At 41.3% G+C, this 24890-nt stretch overlaps 1 protein-coding gene across 2 annotated transcripts; it reads right to left on the reverse strand.

The window, feature by feature from the left end:
- Positions 1-1664: 1664 nt before the first annotated feature.
- Positions 1665-23646, reverse strand: gjc2 (gap junction protein gamma 2). Of its 2 annotated transcripts, none has more exons than XM_021613627.3 (2): positions 23246-23646; positions 1665-4369 (listed from the first exon to the last, which is right to left on the reverse strand). In XM_021613627.3, the coding sequence occupies exon 2, from the start codon at positions 4347-4349 to the stop codon at positions 3084-3086; it is 1266 nt and encodes a 421-aa protein (XP_021469302.3). In that variant the 5' UTR covers positions 4350-4369; positions 23246-23646; the 3' UTR covers positions 1665-3083. The 2 variants fall into 2 exon arrangements, with proteins under 2 accessions (XP_021469302.3, XP_021469303.3); XM_021613628.3 differs by lacking the exon at positions 23246-23646 and adding an exon at positions 9212-9625.
- Positions 23647-24890: the final 1244 nt, after the last annotated feature.

The following is a 24890-nucleotide window of genomic DNA, read 5'->3' on the forward strand; positions in this document are numbered from 1 at the left end:
GTGGGGGGATCTTGGGATGGTTAGTGGCCTGGCGGTTGGGAGCTTGGGCTGGTGACCGAGAGGTCGATGGTTCGGGTCCCCAATTCGACTGGGTGGGGGATCTGTCCTTGTGCCCTTAAGCGTGGCGCTTGACCCTGATTGCTCCTGTGGGTTGCTCTGGATGGGTGTGTCTGCTAGATGACTGAACATAATGTTGAGCGGCTTCACTGCAGATAGATTGTATGTTTAAAATTCAAAAAAATATATATAATAATTTTGACGGGTCAGTAGGCCAGTTGTTTTGGCATGACTGAACATGTTTGATGTTTAATTTTCAGCCTTATGGTACACATTCCTTTGACATTGATATTTTAGTAATGATTCATGGGAGGTAATACTTACTTATTGTGTATGCACTCCATTATGAGCTTGACTTGCCAACATTGTTTCTGGGCTACCATTAGCAAACAGAAATACTTTTGATGTTGATGGTTTTGTATCAAATTTATATTTGGAAATCATAACTTAAATACTCGTATTCATCATTACACATTTTGTGACATACTGAATCATGAGATACTGAATGACAGTTTTATGGATAATTTACATATTCTTTTCAATTTTATTTGGTATCCTCCTGAGTGCAATGTCAATTAAAGCAGTCCCCCGCACATCTCTGATTCAGAGGGGTTGGGTTAAATGCGAAAGGCAGATTTAGGTTGGATGCATTCAGTTGTGCAACTGACCACAGGAAAAGGAGGACCGAGCACACCCCCATTCTCATTGACGGGGCTGCAGTGGAGCGGGTTGAGAACTTCAAGTTCCTTGGTGTCCACATCACCAACAAACTATCATGGTCCAAACACACATTACCTCTCAGGAGACTGAAAAGATTTGGCATGGATCCTCAGATCCTCAAAAGGTTCTACAGCTGCACCATCGAGAGCATCCTGACTGCTTGCATCACTGCCTGGTATGGCAACTGCTCGGTCTCCGACCGCAAGGCACTACAGAGGGTAGTACGTACGGCCCAGTACATCACTGGGGCCAATATTCCTGCCATCCAGGACCTCTATACCAGGCAGTGTCAGAGGAAGGCCCTAAAAATTGTTAAAGACTCCAGTCACCCTAGTCATAGACTGTTCTCTCTGCTACCGCACGGCAAGCGGTACCGGAGCGCCAAATCTAGGTCCAAAAGGCTTCTTAACAGCTTCTACCCCCAAGCCATAAGACTCCTGAACAGCTAATCAAAGGGCTAACCTGACCCCTCTTTTAAGCTGCTACTCATCTCCATTTATTATTTACTCTCTGTTTATTATCTATGCATGGTCACTTTAACTTTACCTACATGTACATATTACCGCATTTACCTCGACTAACTGGTGCCCCTGCACATTGACTCTGTACCGGTACCCCCCGTATATAACCTCGCTATTGTTATTTTACTGCTGCTATTTAATTATTTGTTACTTTTGTTTTCAATTTTTTACTTATACATTTTTTACTTAACATGTTTTTCTTCTTAACTTGTTAAAGCATTGTTGGTTAAGGGTTTGTAAGTAAACATTTCACTGTAAGATAAAATGTTGTATTCAGCGCATGTGACAAATAACATTTTATTTGACTAGGTATCCCCTTTCACATACAATATACAATATACAATGACATATAATTAGAGACACACATAATCTAGGTTTATTTATTTTTGAATTAAACACAGGAACAATCTTAACCGTTTGAGGCACTTTGGACTGGAGTATCATAATGCTAAAGGCAGAATTATGTATATACTATGAAAACAATGCAGAAAACTACTTGATTCAAGACAGATTCCTAAATATAGGAAAATATGGAGTCAACTTTATGAGGATAGATTTTTGACTATGTACATTGTATTGTATATGTCATATGTGTAAAAATGTAGCATGCATTATATGCCCCACAAAAACATCAGAAATGATCAGAAATTGGTTTACGGTAAGTTTTCAATACAACAACTTACCTTTTTCTTCTTTAACTAATTTATTCCGACAATGCCTAACGTGACAAAGCTTTGAGAAGTGGAGTGAATTAAAATATGACTTTATGGAGAACAGTGTAGCTCAAATCTTTGCTGCTGATGAAACACCATTTGTTCCATAACATGTCACATCTCTTCTTTCAACAAAACCTATACTAACTACATCCAAAATTTCTTAAACAAATAAATTATTCATGCATCATTTCTCTAAATGTCATAATACAACTCAAAATGAGTTAAAACGTTACAAGTGCAAATCTGAACAGTTCTGAATTTCTCAACAACAAAAAAATCTTCACATTTGGTTGACTGTCCATTTTTCAAACATCATGATTCAAGCATAGTACCATTAAACAGTGCTTACCACTGCATTGCTTTTAACTAGGCTAACGAGGCCACAATTGTTATAGTTAAAACCATTATAAATATTTTTTTTCAAATTAATCCAGTTCAATAGCTAGGGTAAAATTATATTGCCAGCATGGTTTATTTTATATCTCCCTATAAATCGCAAAAATTATAAAAGTTTGACTAAGCAACATATGCATATATTAATTATGTTCAGGCTATGGCATTTAAAGCACACAATAACATACTAATAATATGATCCATACTACTGTATTTGTTTGTTTGTTTGTTTAAAAAAAAATGGTTTACTATTGTTCTGAGGTCACAATGTGCCTATTTTGTGTGCTCCTGATCCGACATGTCACACTGCTGGTTTCTGTTGGTGACAAAAGTTAAATCTATATTGTAAAAAGAAAAAAGATGTTGATTCAACGTACAGTAGGATTGTGAGTTTGCTCAACAAACATGTTGTTGAGCAAACTCACAACAAAACGGTTGTGTGTGAAAATGTTGTTTAGCAAACTCACAATCCTATTGCAGCTGGTTGCCTTACAATTGTATGTTGAATGACATTGTACTTTTTACAGTGTATTCTGGCAGTGCAATCGATTCATGCACCAAAGCCTTTAATATCTTGTCTCATCTCACACATCTTCCAGTATCCACAGAATATGGTCCTGGAAATTGAAAAATGGCTTTTCAGTATGATTACTGTACCACGTGAAGTTAATCATTCTTAAATCCACACAGAAGTCTTTCCGTTCTTTACAATGGTCGCAGCATTCTCTGTAGTGGCTGATTTCGGCCTGGCTCCTTGGTTCTCCTGGGCTGTGTTGACCCTGTTCTGCTCTGCCATGGTGCCCCCAGACACTGGACTACTTGTCCTGGAGGTGGGCTGGTTCTTGTTAGTATTGTAGGTCTGGAAAGCCATGTCAAGCTGCTCTTGGGCCACCCGTAGGTGGCGGTGCAGGCTGGCCAGGTCTGAGGGGATGTTCTCGTCTGGACTGGTGCACTCTTGGTGATGTTCCAGGGCATTGTTGGCCATGTTCTTCTCATGGTGGGTGATAAGACTGTTGGGGATGATCCTGTTGGGCTTGTCTGACTTCATGACCAGGTTGTACATGGGGGGAGAGGTGGGGATGTTACGGGAGTACGGGTAGCTGTACGATGTCCGTCGCCCCCCCTGGTTCCTCCTCTTGCGGAGAGTGTCCCGGAACTTTCCGATACCCAAGTGGAACATCTCGCAAACATTAAGGAGCAGGCAGAGGCAGCTGACCACGTACATGATGAGCAAGAATATGGTCTTCTCTGTGGGCCGAGAGATGAAGCAGTCTACCTTGTGGGGACAGGGCACCTTATTGCACACATAGAACGAATTAACATGGAAGCCATAGAGAAGATACTGGCCCACCAGGAAGCCAATCTCAAATACAGCCCGGGACAGAAGCTGCAGAACGTAGATCCTCATCAGGCCCTCTTGCATGATCCGCCGGCGGCCGTCATGTTTCTGCGGCTTGGCCGGCTCCAGCTTGACCTCCTGGACTTCCACCACGTCCTCCTGGTAGATCATGGGCTCTGCATCATCGTCCTCATTCTCCAGCACCTCCTCAAGCGGGTGGCTCTCCCTCCACCTGTGGGCCTGAATGGGCTTCTTCCGGCGGTGGAACTTCCGGCGCTCCACCTCGGAAGCGCGGGCTATCTTGTGTATGGCATAGCCCAGGTACATGACAGAGGGGGTGGAGATCATGATGATCTGGAAGACCCAGAAGCGAACATGCGAAAGCGGAGCGAAGGCATCATAGCACACGTTGTCACAGCCGGGCTGCTTGGTGTTGCAGGTAAACTTGGTCTGCTCGTCCGAGTAGATGGACTCGCCCCCCACGGCAGTCAGCACGATACGGAATATGATGAGTACTGTGAGCCACACTTTCCCCACAAAGGTGGAATGGTTGTGGATCTCTTCCAGAAGACGAGTTAGAAAGCTCCAGCTCATGGTGGTCATAGAGGCTTTTCAACTAGAATCTGGGAACACAGAATAAGTATAGTTAGGGGTTTGGTTCATTAAAACTTATGCTTTTCTTTTAAAGGCCCAGTGCAGTCAAAAATGTGATTTTCTGTGTTTTATACATGTTTTCACAATATGAAGTTGGAATAATAGTGTTAAGTCAACAGGCGGTCAATTAGTTAACAGACCAATAAGAAAGAGGGTTCCAAAGCTCTCTGCCAATAACAACTAGTTTCTGGTTTTCCCCTCCCTACTCACTCCACTCTGACAGTTCTATCAAAATTCTGCTCGAGAAATTGCTCTTTGCAAAGAAACTATTGTTGTTTCTTTTTAAGCATTTTAATTGAAAACAATCATAGTAAGGTAATTCATGGTTACCCAGAAATGATTTGATATTGAGATAATCCCAACATGAAGACAAAATAAATGCATTAAAATTATATATTTTCACACAACTTTTGCTATAATAAATAGTATATGATGCCAAAGTTGCTTGGTAAGGCAAGCTGAGGCATTTAATGATCCTCAGCCCATCAGCAGTCAAAATAATCCAATTAAATTCACACTACAGTGTCAACCAAGCCGTTGGACATGCAAGACCTCAGAGGGACACAACACAACAGACTAATGTTAATTAAAAGCAACAACTATGAAGATAATCCCTGGGCCCCGTTTGAAATGAATCAAATGATTAATAGACTGTTCCCACTCACTTCCATGTGCAAAAAAACGATGTCCTAATTTGGCTTTCTTGTATGTCCTTTCTTATACACTATAATTCTTAAACGCACATAAAACTATTGTAGTCATTCTTTTTTAAATAATGTTAATGATCAATTCAATTTAGCTAAAAACACACAAATGTTTTATGACATATCACACAAATTCCTACCAGTGTGACAATGATATAACTCATTTAAATTGTAATCCATTGCATAGGCTATACCTTAGACTAGTCAAACATGTACATACATAGTGAGGGGTACCTAACTTACTGTAAAGATTACTCAAAAGCTTCTACTATTCTCATATTATTTAATGATGCAGCTTCTGATGGCTGAATGAAGGGATAACTAGATTAATTCTCCCCAGGTTAAAGGAGTGTACTGAGTGATGCAGCTGGGTGATATGAAGATAGGAGGCATATGGAGGAGGAGAGAGAGAACACATATGTGGAGGCGTCTCTGTGTGCTGGTCTCGGTATTCTGAGAGAGAATCCCTATAGGTTCCCTTGAACGTTGACCTGGGTCTCTCAGATCGGCTGTTGAATCTTAGTCTAGAGACGTCTGTCTACCTGTTAAATGTTTGTAATGTCTTAATGTAAATTGAATTTTTTGCAATCTCTTTTAAGTTCTATGGACCCCATGAAGACTAGCTGACGCCATGACGTTAGTTAATGGGATCCTAATAAAAATTCAAATTCTAGAAGTCAAAAGTAAACCATCTATACCCCAGGATGTTGTCCCACTAGTGTTACTACTCCCCTCACACACAGAGCAGGCCGACTGCCCGCTTTGTGAGTTGATAGTATCATGACTGTATAGCAGTACTGTTTTCCCTGGCGTGGGACGTGCCATCTCCCCTGATCTCCCTTCGCTGCCATTTGAGTGAACACAGTGAACAGGAGAGGCTTGTTCATCTGTCTAGCTGCCACGAGGCCTGCCCTCCAGACCCAGTGCTGCTGCTTCAGTCTCACACTGAGGAGGGAGGGAGGATCAGCTAGCACCACATGGCCAGGCCACAGATGGCAGCTACTGTGGGTAACTCTTCATCTGCCCCAGGACCAGGGGTGTAAAAAATATGTGGGTGAACCCTTATTTGAAACACTTACCTAGTGTAATAAGTTAGTAAACCGTATCTGTAAAATTACACTTCACTAAAGTAAGTCACTGCCTAGATCTTGAGGTAAGGCAGGTTTGTTTAACTGAAGCCCAATTGAGGATTATGGCTTGGCTTTATTATGAATAGTGCCCCAATTAGGGCTTGCTTTAGAGGTGGAACTGTATACAGCAATTCAGTGGTTTGTTGGTAGTTTGCAACATTATTTATTCAGTTGGTATTTCATACAGTTGAACTTGAAAAGGGAATATTTTTTTTGTAGCTTGTTAACACTACTCTTCTGCTGTGTGATATTGTACTGTTTTATTGTGGGGTCTCTAACACGTACTGTATATACCATGCTTAATGTCAGAAAGAGCAAGTTACCCATGTAAGAAAGCAATACACATGTTTTCATGCTCACAAGTCTGCTAACAGAGCCTTTGGGGAATAACAATATTTACTTTCTGTAACAACAACATGTCTTAACAAAGTATTGGAAAAATCATGATTTGAGAATGCTGTATTAATGAACGCAATTACTATCTTTATGTGTTAGTTTTAATTGTAGGCATATCTTATTTCATTCCCTTTCCTAATATAAATTAATCTTCTAAATATCGATTTCAGTATCTGGATTTAGCTGAAGGAAAAAACAACAGAGTGATATGACCAAAAAGATGCACTGTTATTATGTAGGCTATCTTTCCATTTCTGTATTACAACATATGCTTTGGGCTTCCATAGGGCTGAGGTCAATAGAAATTGGAGGCAGTTAATTCAGAAAGTGATTTTCATGTATAAATGTGGTGGGGGGGGGGGGGGGGTCTTTGAAATACTGTAAATAGCTTCTACTCCTCAGTTTATTGAGAAGTCATTGAAAATAGATACATTTTTAGTTAAGTTTACTTCATGAACTGACTGCCTTCAATTTGAATTGACCCCAGCCTTGTTCTCCCATTGAAGGCAATCGCACCTGTGGAGTGCAACTTGACTTGCCCTCAAGATCTTGACCTTGACCTTTGACCTGTGTCCTATTAAGAATAACTAATGAAAAGTTGTAGTTTATCACTTTTATTCATCATTGAACATGATCTAAACCAATATTTTGAACACGTCAAATATATTCCAAATCGTACAAGTCTGTATAAGGTGAAAACAATAACAACAACTATACCTCAATATCTTACAACCGTAGAACAAGCATTTACAAGTCTGGTGTAAACAAGTTGCAGTAGCACATGTTGCTGTAATTGCGTGGAATTTCTTCTCTGGATTTAATCTCTATCCCCATTATTGCACAGGTTGCATCACCATCTGTCTCTCCAACTGAGAACCACTAATATTAGAAATGAACAAATGTTGAGGTTGTAGCTGCCTGAGAGAATATACATGATAAAGAATTGCAAATAACTTGGTATCAGATGCAGGGGCACAACCTTGGTTTTAGAAGTGGGGGGGGGGCATATTATTATTATTTGTAAAAAAAAATATCCGGTCAGATAAACTCTCCAACAGCCTACCCGACCGCACGGAGGCGTCCGCATGGTCCTAAAGCACACCGTTGCCACCTTTTGTATCACATTCCAATGATAAAACTGGGAGAGACGTGTGTCACCCCATCCCCACTGAAAGTTGTACCCCTGGTCAGAGGTGTATGTCAAGTTGAACTACTTTTTTTTTTGCTGCAAAATACGTTTTACACAGCAGGACTAAAGGATGCAGATGTTTGAGATTAAATTGTTGTCAGAGCGAGGAGGCATATTGGGCTTTAAAGTGATGAGCATAGTGATGGTGGAAAGGATTGATACATTTACGTATGGGAATATTTTTGACGATGTATCTTTTTTGACAATATTGCAATATAATGTTTGTGCTAGTTGGCTGTTCATTTACGTTTTAGTCATTTAGCAGATGCTCTTATCCAGAGCGATTTACAGGATCAATTAGGGTTAAGTGCCTTGCTCAAGGGCACATTGTCAGACTTTTTCGTCGAGTTGGCTCAGGATTTGAACCAGTGACCTTTCAGTTACTGGCCCAAAGCTCTTAATTAATCACTAGGCTACCTGTTGCCCTTTATAGATTGTTCTCAATCTTATTTTTTAAATAGTGAGCCAATTTGTTTTCAGCACTTTTATTTCCCTGACTGATCAAAACTTGTTCTCATGGCTCTGTCTTGTCCCTCTGCAGAAGACACATGGTGAGCAATATGTTTGAAACATCGAATCGCAATAAAATCACAGCATCGAATTGCAATACAATAGAATCGTGAGAATCGCAATACAATAGAATCGTGAGAATCGCAATACAATAGAATCGTGAGAATCGCAATACAATAGAATCGTGAGAATCGCAATACATATAGAATCGTGAGAATCGCAATACATATAGAATCGTGAGAATCGCAATACATATAGAATCGTGAGAATCGCAATACATATAGAATCGTGAGAATCGCAATACATATAGAATCGTGAGAATCGCAATACATATAGAATCGTGAGAATCGCAATACATATAGAATCGTGAGAATCGCAATACATATAGAATCGTGAGAATCGCAATACATATAGAATCGTGAGAATCGCAATACACATCGTATCGGCACCTAAGTATCGTGATAATATTGCATGGTGAGGTCCCTGGCAATTTTCAGCCCTAGTTGAGCATATGGAACAAACCCCTTGAGTATTTCTAATAGACACTTATCTCAATGTTATTTCTAAGCTATACTTTTACCCTGTGGATTTAAAACGGTGGTACACCTGGCATAACAGTTTCATTTTACATTCTACTTTTGCATTTTGCATTTTTACCCAGACACAGTTTTTGGAATTTCATATTGCATTTTCAGTCTATAAAAAAGAACTATCATTCAAATTCAATCATTAACAATCAGAGACAAGTTCTTTATGGGTTGAAGTCAGCTTTCTATTTCCCAAATACAACACCTACAGTATGACAGTAGAAAATATGGTAACTGCAGAGATAGGCATCCTAGGGTTTGGAGAAAATTTTGACGGAGAACTGAGAAAACCCACCTGGAGAAGAAGTTGCACCGCACGCTCTGTTCAAACATAACTTTGTCCACATTTCCACGGCCATCTCTAGAGCTCCCGTGCATAGTCTCCACAACAGCAATGGCATGGAGGGTCCATCCTGATCCTGATCCTGATCCTGATCTGATGCCGTGACCCCCACTAGCTAACAACAACATTAGCTTCCCCACATAGTAAAAACATCAAACATCTTATAATAAGACTATATGTTATTACAGCATTTTCTGTCTATCCTCTCTCTTTTCTGTTTATCCACTGAGTGAGGACGGAACTGAACTATTTCTCCTGTGAATGCCTCACATTCTGACTCGTGTCTGGTTTCTATTACGCCAGCCTTCTGCCCAAGAAGGAAATATAAAAAAGAGAAGAAAAAAATCTCTCCCTCCCTCCCCTGGCAAGTGACCCTCATCAGAAGGGTCAAACTTAAGGACATCTGACTGCAGTTTGAAATGAACACCCACCCAGCTGAGGGAGGCTTGTTAGTGGCAATACCCCCACCCTTTTCTTCCCCACCCACCCCCTATAGCTCAACACTGCTCAATACCCAGCCCCTATAGCTCAATACTGCTCAACACCTACCCACTATAGCTAAACACGGCTCAATACCTAGCCCCTATAGCTCAACACTGCTCAATACCCAGTCCCTATAGCTCAACATTCCTCAATACCCAGCCCCTATAGCTCAACACTGCTCAATACCCAGTTCCTATAGCTCAACATTGCTCAATACCCAGCCCCTATAGCTCAACACTGCTCAATACCCAGCCCCTATTGCTCAACACTGCTCAACACCCACACCCTATAGCTCAACACTGCTCAATACCCAGTCCCTATAGCTCAACATTCCTCAATACCCAGCCCCTATAGCTCAACACTGCTCAATACCCAGTTCCTATAGCTCAACATTGCTCAATACCCAGCCCCTATAGCTCAACACTGCTCAATACCCAGCCCCTATTGCTCAACACTGCTCAACACCCACACCCTATAGCTCAACACTGTTCAATACCCAGTCCCTATTGCTCAACATAGCTCAATACCCAGCTCCTATAGCTCAACAATGCTCAATACCCAGCCCCTATTCCTCAACATTGCTCAATACCCAGCCCCTATAGCAAAACACTGCTCAACACCAACCCCCTATAGCTCAACACTGCTCAACACCCACCCCCTATACCTCAACACTCGGTAAGTAACACACATGACAGCTCTCCATCTCTCTGCCACTTCTCTGATCTCAGCAACACATGGTTATCTCCACACAACTGCCTCTCCTCACCTCCCCATACCTAGGCTACCTGTACAGCTATAGTTCTGTATGTGATAGCTTGCCTTGAAAATGCACAATGTGTAAAGTAGCCGCATCTTCACAGTAGTTGGCATATGGCTAGTCATGCGTGTGAGTGCTCTCACTCTCTCTCTCATTCACACACACACACACACACATACGGAACAACTGTACTTCTACTTATATGTCATAATTATAACAGGTGTCCTCAATTGTAACAACAACAATAGAGAAAGAGTGAGAGGGAGAGCCTGCTGGGATATCCACTCTCCAAAGTGCCACCCAGAGATAAAAACCACATTGCCTTACACCAGATTCGTTTGAATGTATCCAACAGGTACGCTCAGTCATATCAGATGTCCAAATATTTAGACGTTCCATCCAGGCGGATGGCCAAAGATGGGACTGGTGGACAGGTCCCACTCTGCCCTACGTTCCGCGTCTTTTCCGACATGGTGTTTATGCTCAAGGCTTTTTGTCAGGCCGTAGAACTGGAACGCAATAGCACACAATGTTAAATAGTGCATGTGCCAGCTTTTTTCACATGACTAAAATAGCACCTATGGGTACAGTGGAAGCAAACCATGCCTTATTCATATTGTATTGTTCTCTGCCCATATTCTATATCCCTACTTCATAACTATTCAACCTGGACTCTGGGGTAGACCTAATATAGTAAACCTAAATCTGTCTCCCTCCATTTATCATGATATGTAACACTTTGTATGGTATGTATACATTTTTTGGGCTTAAGTAACCTTCTGTCTTATGTAAACATACCAAATGCAACATATCATACTTTTGAGAATAATTTGATTGTCACAGATTTACATATACTATGTTACGTCCAGTCTTTAAGGCCAGGCTGAAATATTTGTATCCAAGGAGAAATCATAGTTCATATACATAAGTTGTAATTGGAAAAATCATTCCCCAATGTGCTAGCTATTGTACTCTATGCTATTTAATACTGTAAGTGACCTTGAGCTAAACTCAAATACCTTTGGTGCACAACAGTATAAAGAAAACAGTATCTGGCTAATGTTAAAATAAATGTATCTGGCCAGTGTTACAATGAACATATAGCTGTGTTGTGTAGTGACTTACAGTCTTCCCCCGAAAGATACCTCAATGACGCCAATAATCATAATTAAATTAAGTATATCTGGATATAAAGCAGATGCAAGCCTTATCCATCTCTGTTGTTAGTATACTGGGGTGTGTGGGTAACACATTTGTCATTTGTATCAACTGTAATTTGATGTTTCACATCAATGTTTTATTTCTGCTCAGACATCACTGGAAACCTCGGACGCAGGATTAGGGTTACTGGTCATATTTTTCATCTGGGGACAAGTATTTTCAGAAAAAAAAGTAATTATTTAACAGTTCTTAAAGACAAACGTTGGCTATTTTTTAACTTCCTGTTGAAAAGCAATATCCCATGTATAAATACAGTAATGTACACACACTTATTAAGGGGAACAACATATGTTTACACAACTGCAAACTTCAAGGAGAAGGCTATTCAAGGAGTTGATCTGATGTGATGGCATTTGCCTCCCCCCTGGCTTGCAGGAACAGTAGAAGACAAAAGAGGCCCACTTGAAATATACTTTTTTTTAAATTCAAGCATGAGAGTATGATATGGGAGTCCAGTGAAAAGTGATCCGACTTAAGAGAGAGTGGAGAGCTGTGTGAGAGAGTGGAGAGCTGTGTGAGAGTGTGGAGAGCTGGGTGAGAGTGTGGAGAGCTTTGTGAGAGTGTGGAGAGCTGTGTGAGAGTGTGGAGAGCTTTGTGAGAGTGTGGAGAGCTGGGTGAGAGTGTGGAGAGCTGGGTGAGAGTGTGGAGAGCTGGGTGAGAGTGTGGAGAGCTTTGTGAGAGTGTGGAGAGCTGTGTGAGAGTGTGGAGAGCTGGGTGAGAGTATGGAGAGCTTTGTGAGAGTGTGGAGAGCTGGGTGAGAGAGTGGAGAGCTGTGTGAGAGTGTGGAGAGTTTTGTGAGAGTGTGGAGAGCTTTGTGAGAGTGTGGAGAGCTGGGTGAGAGTGTGGAGATCTGGGTGAGAGTGTGGAGAGCTGTGTAAGAGTGTGGAGAGCTGGGTGAGAGTGTGGAGAGCTTTGTGAGAGTGTGGAGAGCTGGGTGAGAGTGTGGAGAGCTGTGTAAGAGTGTGGAGAGCTGGGTGAGAGTGTGGAGAGCTTTGTGAGAGTGTGGAGAGCTGGGTGAGAGTGTGGAGAGCTTTGTGAGAGTGTGGAGAGCTGGGTGAGAGTGTGGAGAGCTGTGTGAGAGTGTGGAGAGCTGTGTGAGAGTGTGGAGAGCTGGGTGAGAGTGTGGAGAGCTTTGTGAGAGTGTGGAGAGCTTTGTGAGAGTGTGGAGAGCTGGGTGAGAGTGTGGAGAGCTGGGTGAGAGTGTGGAGAGCTGGGTGAGAGTGTGGAGAGCTTTGTGAGAGTGTGGAGAGCTGGGTGAGAGTGTGGAGAGCTGGGTGAGAGTGTGGAGAGCTGGGTGAGAGTGTGGAGAGCTTTGTGAGAGTGTGGAGAGCTGGGTGAGAGTGTGGAGAGCTGGGTGAGAGAGTGGATAGCTGTGTGAGAGTGTGGAGAGCTGGGTGAGAGTGTGGAGAGCTTTGTGAGAGTGTGGAGAGCTGGGTGAGAGTGTGGAGATCTGGGTGAGAGTGTGGAGAGCTTTGTGAGAGTGTGGAGAGCTGGGTGAGGGTGTGGAGAGCTTTGTGATAGTGTGGAGAGCGGGGTGAGAGTGTGGAGAGCTGGGTGAGAGTGTGGAGAGCTGGGTGAGAGTGTGGAGAGCTGGGTGAGAGAGTAGAGAGCTGGGTGAGACTGTAGAGAGCTTTGTGAGAGTATAGAGAGCTGGGTGAGAGAGTAGAGCGCTGGGTGAGAGTGTGGAGAGCTGGGTGCGAGTGTGGAGAGCTGGGTGAGAGTGTGGAGAGCTGGGTGAGAGAGTAGAGAGCTGGGTGAGTGTGGAGAGCTGGGTGAGAGAGTAGAGAGCTGGGTGAGAGTGTAGAGAGCTTTGTGAGAGTATAGAGAGCTGGGTGAGAGTGTGGAGAGCTGGGTGAGAGTGTGGAGAGCTGGGTGAGAGAGTAGAGAGCTGGGTGAGTGTGGAGAGCTGGGTGAGAGAGTAGAGCGCTGGGTGAGAGTGTAGAGAGCTGGGTGAGGGAGTGGAAAGCTGGGTGAGAGTGTGGAGAGCTGGTTGAAGGAGTGGTGAGCTGGGTGAGAGTGTGGAGAGCTGGGTGAGGGAGTGGTGAGCTGGGTGAGAGTGCTCAAGAAGAGAATATTGGCCATTTTAGTGGTTGAGACGTGAGGCGGTGTGAGTGAGTGGACAGAGTGGGGTGCTGGCTCTGAAACCAAGCCAGCTGGGCCTGAAGGACCCATCCTCCAGAGGCCTTGCTTCAAAACATCCCCTCCTCCACACATCCCTCCCTCCCCCAATCTGACTGAGGAGATCTAGAGGAGAAAAGGGGATGCTGCTGGAATGACTGGAGCATTAGGAGTTCATCTAGCCAGCCATGTGCTGTGCTGTCCCTGGGGGAAGCAACACAGTCAGGCCATCACGTGGCTTCTTCTCCAAGTCGGATCACATGCACAGCTCCAAAATCTTGCTGCCATCCAAAAGACACAGATGGTCCAGTAACTAGCCTATTTATATACATGTTCTGGTTATTATAAGTTAGTCATTATATATTAAGTGGTGCTCACTCAGTTAATAACTAAGACAGTGTTTGAAACTTTCTGTTCAAGCTCGGCATTTAATGTAATCTCCAATTGAAAAAATGCCACTCAATTTAACCTCTACTGTGTCCCTAAACCGGGACGGTTGTTGCTCAATATGCAATAATGTGACTAGAAAACTTTGAATACAACAGCCAAATTTCCGAGACATGTCTTATATGGGCAGAAAGCTTAAATGATTGTTAATTTATCTGCAGTGTCCAATTTACAGTAGCTATTGCAGAAATACAATGCTGTTGTTTGAGTATAGTGCACAACAACGGAACACTTTTATTACGGCAATTGGTTTGATACATTCACCTCTGAAGGTAAATTAATGTACTTACGTTCAGTATCTTGCTCTGATTTGTCATCCTGAGGGTCCCAGAGATAAAATGAAGCATAGATTTGTTTGATAAAATGAATTTTATATTTAAATGTAGGATCTGGGTTCCACAGTTTGATCCCACTACTGTCTCTGACTCCTCCCTCCCGGCCATCTACATGTGTGAAGATTTGTGTATTTTCTGTAGGGAAGCTAATGATCCATCAAATATGACATTCCTGGGAGTGTGTAAACTTAATTTTGTATTATTATAGCATTTTTGTATGTTCTGTATAGTTATGTACTTGAAAATGTATAAATTGACCAATTCGGCACGTTTGCGCAAACTCCTGGCAGACTTGATACAAAATATTGTGTAGGGATGTAATTCTTCACTGGATCAGTCTGAAACGTTGCACACACTGCTTCCATCTTGTGGACAAAATCTAAATTACACTTAGGATCCTACCTTAATGTATGACCTTTCTCTTGCATTTCAAAAATAATGGATTTTTTTTTTTTTGAAAACATGTTTTTTTGTTTGTATTATCTCTTACTAGATCTAATGTGTTATTCTCCTACATTCTTTTCACATTTCCACTAACGTCAAAGTGTTTCCTTTAAAATGGTATCAAGAATGTGCGAGTGTGGAGAGCTGGGTGAGAGTGTGGAGAGCTTTGTGAGAGTGCGGAGAGCTGGGTGAGAGTGTGGAGAGCTGGGTGAGAGTGTGGAGAGCTGGGTGAGAGTGTGGAGAGCTGGGTGAGAGAGTAGAGAGCTGGGTGAGTGTGGAGAGCTGGGTGAGAGAGTAGAGAGCTGGGTGAGAGTGTAGAGAGCTTTGTGAGAGTATAGAGAGCTGGGTGAGAGAGTAGAGAGCTGGGTGAGAGTGTAGAGAGCTGGGTGGAGAGCTGGGTGAAAGGTTCTGAGTGAAAAAAAGGGTAATATCTTTAAGAGGTTTTAAGGGTGTGATGGTAAACTGACAGAAAATGTAAGTTTGTGTTGGCTATCCCATCCAAGAATTGTATCTACTCAAAATAAAAGTACAAAACTATTTGTTGAGTTGACAAACAGATTCATTTTAGTGTGTCATCTTTTGCTGCACAAAATGGTGCATGCTGTTCAAACAACCCTTTACACAAGCATTTGATAAGCGCACAATTATACAATGTATTTGTGAGACCCTAATGCTCAATGTCAATCAGTTATCACCTTCAAGAGGTCGTTGAGAGTTATGTTGTCTGTCTGCAGTGGAATTTAAATGATGCAACAACAAGGACAACAAGAAGTGAACATCTCGACAGCTTTCCTCTCCTCAGCCCTTTGCCAATGTCACCCAGACACAGAGAGTTTTTTCTCTCTGCAGAACTAAGTTAATGGGAGCCGACTGGGGGCCACAGAGGTCTGTGTTTTATGTAACAGATCAAGCACAGCCATGTGACTTGGACGGGGCCCCCCAGAGAAAAGAGTGACACAAGACACCAGAGAAAAGCATGCAACTCTATCGATGCTTGCCCCCCCTTCTCCTTTCCCCCACACCATCCAACTGCTCTTCCCAGGCAGCACAGAGCAGAGTGGGTTATATCCTATAGGCTTCCTGAGAGTGGTGGCAGTCCTCTCTCATTTGTTCACTTTTCTTTCCGTTTTTTATCCAAGCCTATTCTATCCTACCCCCTGGCTCTGTGCGTCCCGTGCCAGTTTGATGGAGGCTCCAGTCCACTGAAGCGACTGGGGATAAAGAGCCTAGAGGTGAATGCCAACATTATCCCAGAAAAACTTCCTTCAGCTGAGCTTGGACGTCTACTCTTAGTCAACAAGGCGTAGCAATATAGTTGTGTAGGACGTGGTAACATATTGCACAAGATCCCTGACATTTTGCTGTACATTTATATAATAGAATAATGTACATCTGATGTAGAACATAAATAGCCTGTAAACTTTGACTGCCCCAAACAACTTGAGAATTAATTGGAATGGTTGAAGTACTCTTCCTCCAATGAAAACCCTTGCTTATCATTACGTAAGAACTATGCATACGCTGTAACTCCATACAATTTCTTAGAACAAACACGGACAAAGAGGACATTTCTACAACTACAGCCAAAAAGGAAGTTCCAATAGAACATTGGGCCTGCTAAATATCTAACTGGAGGTTTTGGTTGTATTGTGTTCAGATAGTATAAACACACTAAGAATTAAGTCTTCTCTATGCAGACATTCTGGACGAATGTATATTGAGACAGAACCTCTCGCCTGAAGACTGGCATTGCCTGTAGGGTTGACATGATGAGCAGACATCCATGTCCCGTTAATGTTTATGCAAGTTGAGAGAAATAGTGGAAAAGCATATGCTGCTGTGTCTATTCTGGGGTCAGTAGGAAGTGATGTATCAGTGCTCTGTCTTTCAGGCAGATGTTGCACTTGGAGTGAGTGAGATGTAAGCCTAAGGACTGTCTTAAATTCAGTTTCTGCAGTGATTTTCTAAAAGTGATTTGTTTGTTCATTTAATGGATGATCCCAAAAATGTAATTAGTATTACCTGAGGTACACCAATCCTATTTTCTGCACGTTTGGTAGGTAGTATCTAGAAAGCATGTATTACCTCACCCACATACAGTCAGGTCCATAAATATTTGGAGTTATTATCATTATTTCTCTGTACGCCACCACAATGGATTTGAAAGGAAACAATCAAGATGAGCAATTTGAGGATACTTACATCCAAATTGGGTGAATAGTGTAGGAATTACAGCACTTTTATGTGGTCTCCCCAATTTTAGGAGCTCAAAAGTAATTGTACAAACTTACATATTAATACATTCAATTGTGAGTTTTTATACTTGGTTGCAAATCCTTTGCAGTCAATGACTGCCTGAAGTCTGGAACCCATAGACATCAACTGCTGGGTTTCTTCCCTGGTGATGCTCTGCCAGGCCTTTACTGCAGCTGTCTTCAGGTCCTGCTTGTTCTTGGGGTGTTTTGCTTTCAGTTTTACCTTCAGCAAGTGAAATGCATGCTCAATTGGATTCAGGTCAGGTGATTGACTTGGTCATTGCAGAACATTCCACTTCTTCACCTTAAAAAAGTATTGGGTTGCTTTCGCAGTGTGCTTTGGGTCATTGTCCATCTGCACTGTGAAGTGCCATCCAATGAGTTTTGAAGCATTTGGCTGAATCTGAGCAGAGAATATAACCCTAAACACTTCAGAATTCATCCTGCTGCTTTTGTTAGCAGTCACATCATCAACAAATACAAGTGAACCAGTTCCATTGGCAGCCATACATGCCCACGCCATAACTCTACCTCCACCATGCTTCACATATGAGGTGGTAAGCTTCAGATCGTGAGCAGTTCCTTCCCTTCCCATACTATTCTCTTCCCATTATTCTGGTACAAGTTGATATTTGTCTCATCTGTCCATAGGATGTTGTTCCAGAACTGTACAGGATTTTTTAGATGTTGTTTGGCAAACTCTAATCTGGTCTTCCTGTTTGAGGCTTACCAATGGTTTACATCTTGTGGTAAACCGTCTGTATTTACTCTGATGAAGTCTTCTCTTGAATGTTGACTTTGACACAGATAGGCCTACCTCCTGGAGGGCGTTCTTTATCTGGCCAACTGTTGTGAAGGGTTTTTTCTTCACCAGGGAAAGAATTCTTCTGTCATCCACCACAGTTGTTTTCCGTGGTCTTCCAGGCCTTTTGGTGTTCCTGAGCTCACCAGTGCGTTCTTTATTTTTAAGAATGTACCAAATAGTTGATTTGGCCACACCTAATGTTTTGCTATCTCTCTGATGGGTTTGTTAAGATTTTTCCACCTAATAATTTCTTGCTTCACTGGCAGTGACAGCTCTTTGCCACCCTTGAAATCAACTCTAGACTTTTTTTCTGCTTACTTGTAAATTAACTAATGAGGGAATAACACACACCTGGCCATGGAACAGCTGAGCAGCCAATTGTCCAATTACTTTTGGTCCCTTAAAAGGGGGGGGGACCACATATAAAAAGTGCTGTAATTCCTACACCGTTCACCCGATTTGGATGTAAATACCCTCAAATTAAGCTGAAAGTCTGCACTATTTCATTTAAATTCCAATATGCTGTGGTAGACAGCTAAAATAATAATAATTTGGTCAATGTCCAAATATTTATGGACCTGACTGTATGTTAAAACAAGTGCTTAATACTGTCTGCTTGGTACGGACCATGTCTCTCGATTGTATAAAACACACCAATTGTCCATTCACCTGGGTTCTGAGGTGAAAGCACCAGTCAATTTATTCTGAGACGTTCTAGCTTCAATGAGGCAGCAAGAGAAATGCTTTGCTGATGTCTAAATAGATTTTCATGCAATATTTTTGCATTTGAAAAAAAGTTAGCCTTTTTAATCTCAACATTAAGATGTGATCTGTCTAGAATAAATTATTAGATGATTAGAGATGTTTGTAACATTACTAGCCGACCATCAGTCATCTTTATGTGAGACATAAGGTACACATCACAACCTTTGCGGTTTTTAGAGTCAATGCAACTGAGAAAAAACTAAATTGCTACCTAGAAAAGTGCCCTTTTTGTCAACTCCGTAAAACATGTTCTAAATCTAGAAGAACATGCCAAATGCTAACAACATTAGACTTGGAACATTATATAACATTATATATAAAACAAAACAACATTTGGATATTCGTATTTCATATTTGAATAACCTAATGTTAGAATTAAACAATCAAGGTTTCAAACACTTGTTGTACCATACGTTTAAGAATGAAAAGCCTTTTATGGCGTCTGACAGAGTTGACAAAAATAATTAGGAGGTTGTGTCTTTACTTGGTGTGTTAGCTGATACTTTGGTCTTTATATAAAAAATGTAAAAAATATAAAGAAAACATTTTGTGGGGAAAAAAGTAGATTGTCCAGACTTTCAATAATCCCTGATATATTTCATCGGTGTGCTCTAAAATAGACTGCATGATTATCAGGTCACCAGAAGAATCCCTCTACACAACTTCCCCTTAAACCAAACCAAGCAACAAATAACAAACCTTTTTTGGATTGCTGGAGGTACGTAATCTTTGACATTATCTTGTCATAACTGCCATGTCATGGGGTGGACCCAGGCCAGGCCCAAAGAGTAGCAGACCTATAAAGGGTCATTTTGATTTCTGTAGCAGAGAAATGCTCAGTAAAACACCACCCCCAGAACTCTTAGTACTCTAACAACCTGCAGTGTAAGAGGCAGAACCAGTAACTCAGTGAACTTCGGCCACTGGCAATGCTACTGCAGGCCTAATATCATATCAGCCAATACTTCCTAGCTGTAGCTTTGCCATGCAGTGTTGTCTCATGCAACAATAGCTGACACCAGAACTGCATATCTATGGCTCTTGCTCCTGCCACCGTCTAAGTGATATTTCATGACTAACGCTGTAATAACGAGATCAAGGTGTTGAAGTCAGCTCGTTAGTGCTTGTTTGATAATAAGATATTACTAAGTTTTGACTAGTACTATCTCTCGATTGGTCCTGTTTCCTAGTTTTCCCGGTGTTGATCATTCTGCCTGCCCTGACCCTGAGCTTGCCTGCCGGCCTGCACCTTTGCCCCACCTTTCTGGATTACTGACCTTTGCCTGCCCTGAGCCTGCCTGCCATCCTGTACCTTTGCCTCACCTATCTGGATTACTGACCTCTGCCTGCCCTTGACCTGCCTTTTGCCTGCCCCTGTTTGATTAATAAACTATTACTTCGACGTCGTCTGCATCTGGGTCTTACCTGAAACGAAATAAACTCAAAGAAGATATGCTGTGTATAGACTCATTGACATCCCATTACTAATATTGAATTGCTTGTTATTAAATTTGATAGGGTACAAAAATCCTATTTATCCTGGTGTATTCACAGGAAGGGATAGAATATGCCCCTTTCTGTATACAAAGAACAATCTTATTTCTTAATGCAAGAGGTCATATTCATTGTTACTGATACAGAATGTAATTTCTATACAAACGTGTGTAAGCAGGATGTAATTTCCCCCACCATATCTGGTTTTGACAGTGAATGTTTTAAACCACTAGGTGGCATCCATGTATCTGAATGGTTGTGCGTTCACATGCTGTCTCAGGGTAGTAGGCCACTCCAACAACATGACAAAAGGCTCTCTATTGTATCACTACACAACCCTTAGCCTAGCCTGTAACAAATGCTACAGTAAAAGTGTGGTCAGAATTAGGTAATCAGATCCAGCCTACTTTGTAAGTGAATTGACAAGCTTTTGTTCTACTAGGACCGTAGCAACACTGTAGGGTTTCATGGGACACAATATTTTTTTTCACTAATTACACATTTACATCAGAAGTGGATGCAAACAGACAGGGTAACATATTAGATATACTTAAATAATGTGTTGAATCTGATAGCTTAGCCTATGGTGCATCTATCACACCGTCAGAGCCTCCTTTGTTCTTACATAGCAGAAACCACCTGTTTTCGACATTTGTAAGCTGAGCATATAAAGTGTATTGTATATTTTATGCATAATTAATTCAAAGATATCACATTTGGCCATCAGTGCCCCCCCAAAAGAAAGTAGGTGCATGACTCTTTGTATAGCAGCCCATTCCTTTTTTAAATATGGGATCGGTATTTTATGACTTGTTGGTTCAGACTTACAGAAGGCATCAGGTGTTTGGCTTGAGGTGAGCCTACACTGATCATCTTCACCCCAGTATGACACCGCATGTAAAACTTTGAGTAAGGCTGGTAGCCTAGTAACATGCAATAGTCACTGTAGGAATGCCAGCAGAATAACAAATATGAATCTCAATAGATTTTGTTGCCATTGAGTAACTATTACTCTGTCAACACACAGCACATGTCTAGGGGTTTGGCCATACTGAGAATGTTTATTACATACCAACTATCAATGAAGTCATTGAACAGGACCATGATATTATTGAAATACCCCAATACAGCAGCAATGTCCGGTTGAAAAGTATTTGGATAGTAGTCTCATTACAATGAAAAATTATTTGAACTTTCTTTCTGGTTCAAGTGTGATTCAGGGTGACAAGGTGAATGAACTTGTTGCTAATCCACTTTTGTAGTGTGCCAACAGTTAACTGGAGGATGACCTGATGTACCATTTAACGGGCTGACGACACAAGTCACCCTTTAACTCAGGTTGACATTTATTGCCAAGAGTCCTACCCTAGAGGCAGAACAAACTGTAAGAACAAGATCATTTCTAAAAAAGATTGTGCTGATTTCATTTTTAAAAAAGTCCCTTTGATAAAATGTTGATAAAAGTGACTTTTTTTGAATGAAATCAGCATAATCTTTTTAGAAATGATCTTGTTATTACTGTCAGCGATTCGGTGCAGTAAACTCAAAGAATAACACAAAATTCCAAATAGGAACATACCATACAACACAACTCTAACACAAACACAACCACTAACGACATGAACAATCACAGATAGAACAGAAATGTTTGTCAGATGGTTAAATAGGGAATGTAATGAGGGAATGTAAAACAGGTGTGTGTGTAATCAGACAAAACAAAAGGAAACAGAAAAATGGATCGGTAGTGACTAGAAAGCCGGTGACTTCAACCACCGAACACCACCCGAACAAGGAGAAGGGCCGACTTCGGCGGAAGTCGTAAACAATTACACTTTGATACAAAGTAACTTTTTTGAATGAAATCAGCATAATCTTTTTAGAAATGATCTTGTTATTACAGTTTGTTCTGCCTCTAGGGTAGGACTCTTGGCAATAAATGTCGACCTGAGTTAAAGGGTGACTTGTGTCGTCAGCCCGTTAAAGGGTACATCAGGTCATCCTCCAGTTATCTGTATGCAGTGTTCAGGAATCATGGCCATTAAAGACATGATAACACAATGCAATAATGATAATACAATAACTCAAGGAAGATACGTGGTATATAAACTCATTGACATTCAATTACTAATATTGAATTGGTGGTTATTAAATTTGATAGGGTACAAAAATCCTATTTATTCTAGTGTACTCACAGAAAGGGAAGAGAATACACACTGTGCTGTATACAAATAACAATCATATTCCTTAATGCATAGTTGGGAAGGACCCATAAGTAAGCATTTCACTTTTAGTCTACAGCTGTTGTTTACAAAGCATGTGACAAATAAAAATTGATTTGAGTGGTTTACGCTAGATGGGCCAGCTGCAACGTCAAAATTGTCAATATGTAAAAAATTCATGAAAACAAAAATGTGTTTTTTGGTCTTAGGCATTAGAGTTAGCATTGTGGTTAAGATTAAAGTTAGGGTTAGGTTTAAAACAGATGTTATGGCTGTGCCAGCTCTTGACCACCCTGCAGAGCAGCCTCCAAGGCAACATTGATTGATTGTAGTCTGCAGTTCGAAGGTAACTGACATACAGAAACAGTAACAACACTCAGCTGTACTTCTCCTTTGACTGTAAATCCTGTAAATGATATGGTCTATAAGAATCCAAGAAAGCTTCTTTGGAAATAACATGCCAAAATGTACCGGTGTGACCACTGCCCAGAGGGCAGCTGCCTGATCTGCCTGGTGCCCTCATAATTAGAATACATATCATACCTAACTACAGTACATAGCATTACATAAAAATACATCAGAAGACCCCTGAGGTAAAACAAGAGCATCACAAATGGATAACAAATAAAGAAGGCACACCTACCTCTCCATGGGGCCAGCTAGGTTTGACCAGACTAGTATTCTTCACAGTGGAGCATCCTGGGACGACTTCCAGAGACATTGCTCAGCTTTGCTGAGGTTCGGAAACAGGATGAGAGAGAGAGAGAGACAATGGCTCATTTTTCTTCAAAACCCCTCACCACCAAGTACAGGCAAGACACTCAGGATTCCTGCCAATGGCCCCATTGTTCCCTGGCTTGGTCAGTCGGTTGCCTCCATGACTGGTGGTGCTCTTGGTCAACTACTGTAGTTCAACTATTTGTTTATTTCATCCAGGATGACTTGTTCTGTTACAGCTGTTTATTCACCCAGCAAGTTGTCACTGATGCTGCTATGAACCTCCAGAGCTACAGAGCCTTGTGACTTAACTAACAGTGTGTGTATGTGTGTGTTTCACGGCAGCAACTCAGATGGAGAGAGTAACCACTACAGTTTTCTCTAAATATGTAGAGCAAAATAATGTATTAATGTGGACAAACGTAAAAGGTGAATTTACACCCATTGTCAAGTACAAATGAAAAAGTCCTATTTCAATTATATGAACAGTAGTTTTTCCTCTTTCTTTCCAATGTAGTTTCTACATTTTCTGTAATTATCAATGTACATTATAAACTTAACATAAGAGTCCATCATGTAGTTTGGCCATAAGACAATTTGTTAATATTACATCAAATGTACGCCTTATCAAAGGTAGAATACAGACCAACGGAACCTTTTTGTCTCTCATGGTTTAGACAGAGCTGTCAGAAAGATTCAACTATTGAAAATGTCATAGTGTGGATTTATCAAGAATGAAGGTAATCAAACTGGAATAAATGACAGTGTCTTTCAAAGGGCACAACAAGCTTCAAAGATGATCATATTGTGCATTATTATTGCTAGCACAATACAAATTCAAGCTGTTTACTTTTGTAAACAGGTCTTCAGTACCAGGCCTAGTTCCCAGAGCTCAGTTGTAAATTGCCAATGAAAAAACAGGAGTAAATATTCTCTGTTGGAACTGATGATTATCTTGCCCCAGGCATTACAGTACAATCACACTATATGCAGTGTTCAGGAATCATGGCCCATATTGTTGAACACAAGGCAGGCAGCACTATGGAGGCTGAAGTTCGGTATATTTCCCTGCCATGTTGGGCTGCCCAGCATTAATAAGAAGCCTAATTCAAGTAACCCTATTACTTGTCTGTTATGGGGTCTGTTAGAAGCCATCCCAGGCTAATATTGGTCTATTTTCAGAAATACAATTAATTCGATCTGAATTTTAGGCTTGATGTTTTCTATGTTTTATATTTTATTATTATGGTTGAAGGCCATAATGTTAACCTAAAGTGAGAATATACTCTACAACCTTATTAACCAATACTTTTTTCCTGAGTATGGGAGAAACTTTAGTAACCTTGGACTGATTTCCACATTTGCCCTTTGTGTCCACTGGTTGCCCTAGGACACTTGTAGGAGTATGCATCACCCTTTTATGTGCACAGTAAGCTTAGCAAGCTTAGCATTTCACAAAGCTTCCTTATATCTAGCTTACTAGTTTAGCTGTTGGGGAGCTATGTGTTGAATCTGTGGGATGCTTCAACCCCAAATAACTCCAGACAGTCTCTACCAATGCATTAGAGGCA

This window comes from Oncorhynchus mykiss, chromosome 8 (genome assembly GCF_057628025.1).
Source record: "Oncorhynchus mykiss isolate SJ-2025 chromosome 8, ASM5762802v1, whole genome shotgun sequence".
Taxonomy (NCBI): Eukaryota; Metazoa; Chordata; class Actinopteri; order Salmoniformes; family Salmonidae; genus Oncorhynchus; species Oncorhynchus mykiss.

What these genes read in the sequence shown, in the direction of transcription:
- gjc2 (XM_021613627.3), bottom strand. Translation starts at nt 4,349, where the DNA reads ATGACCACCATGAGCTGGAGCTTTCTAACTCGTCTTCTGGAAGAGATC.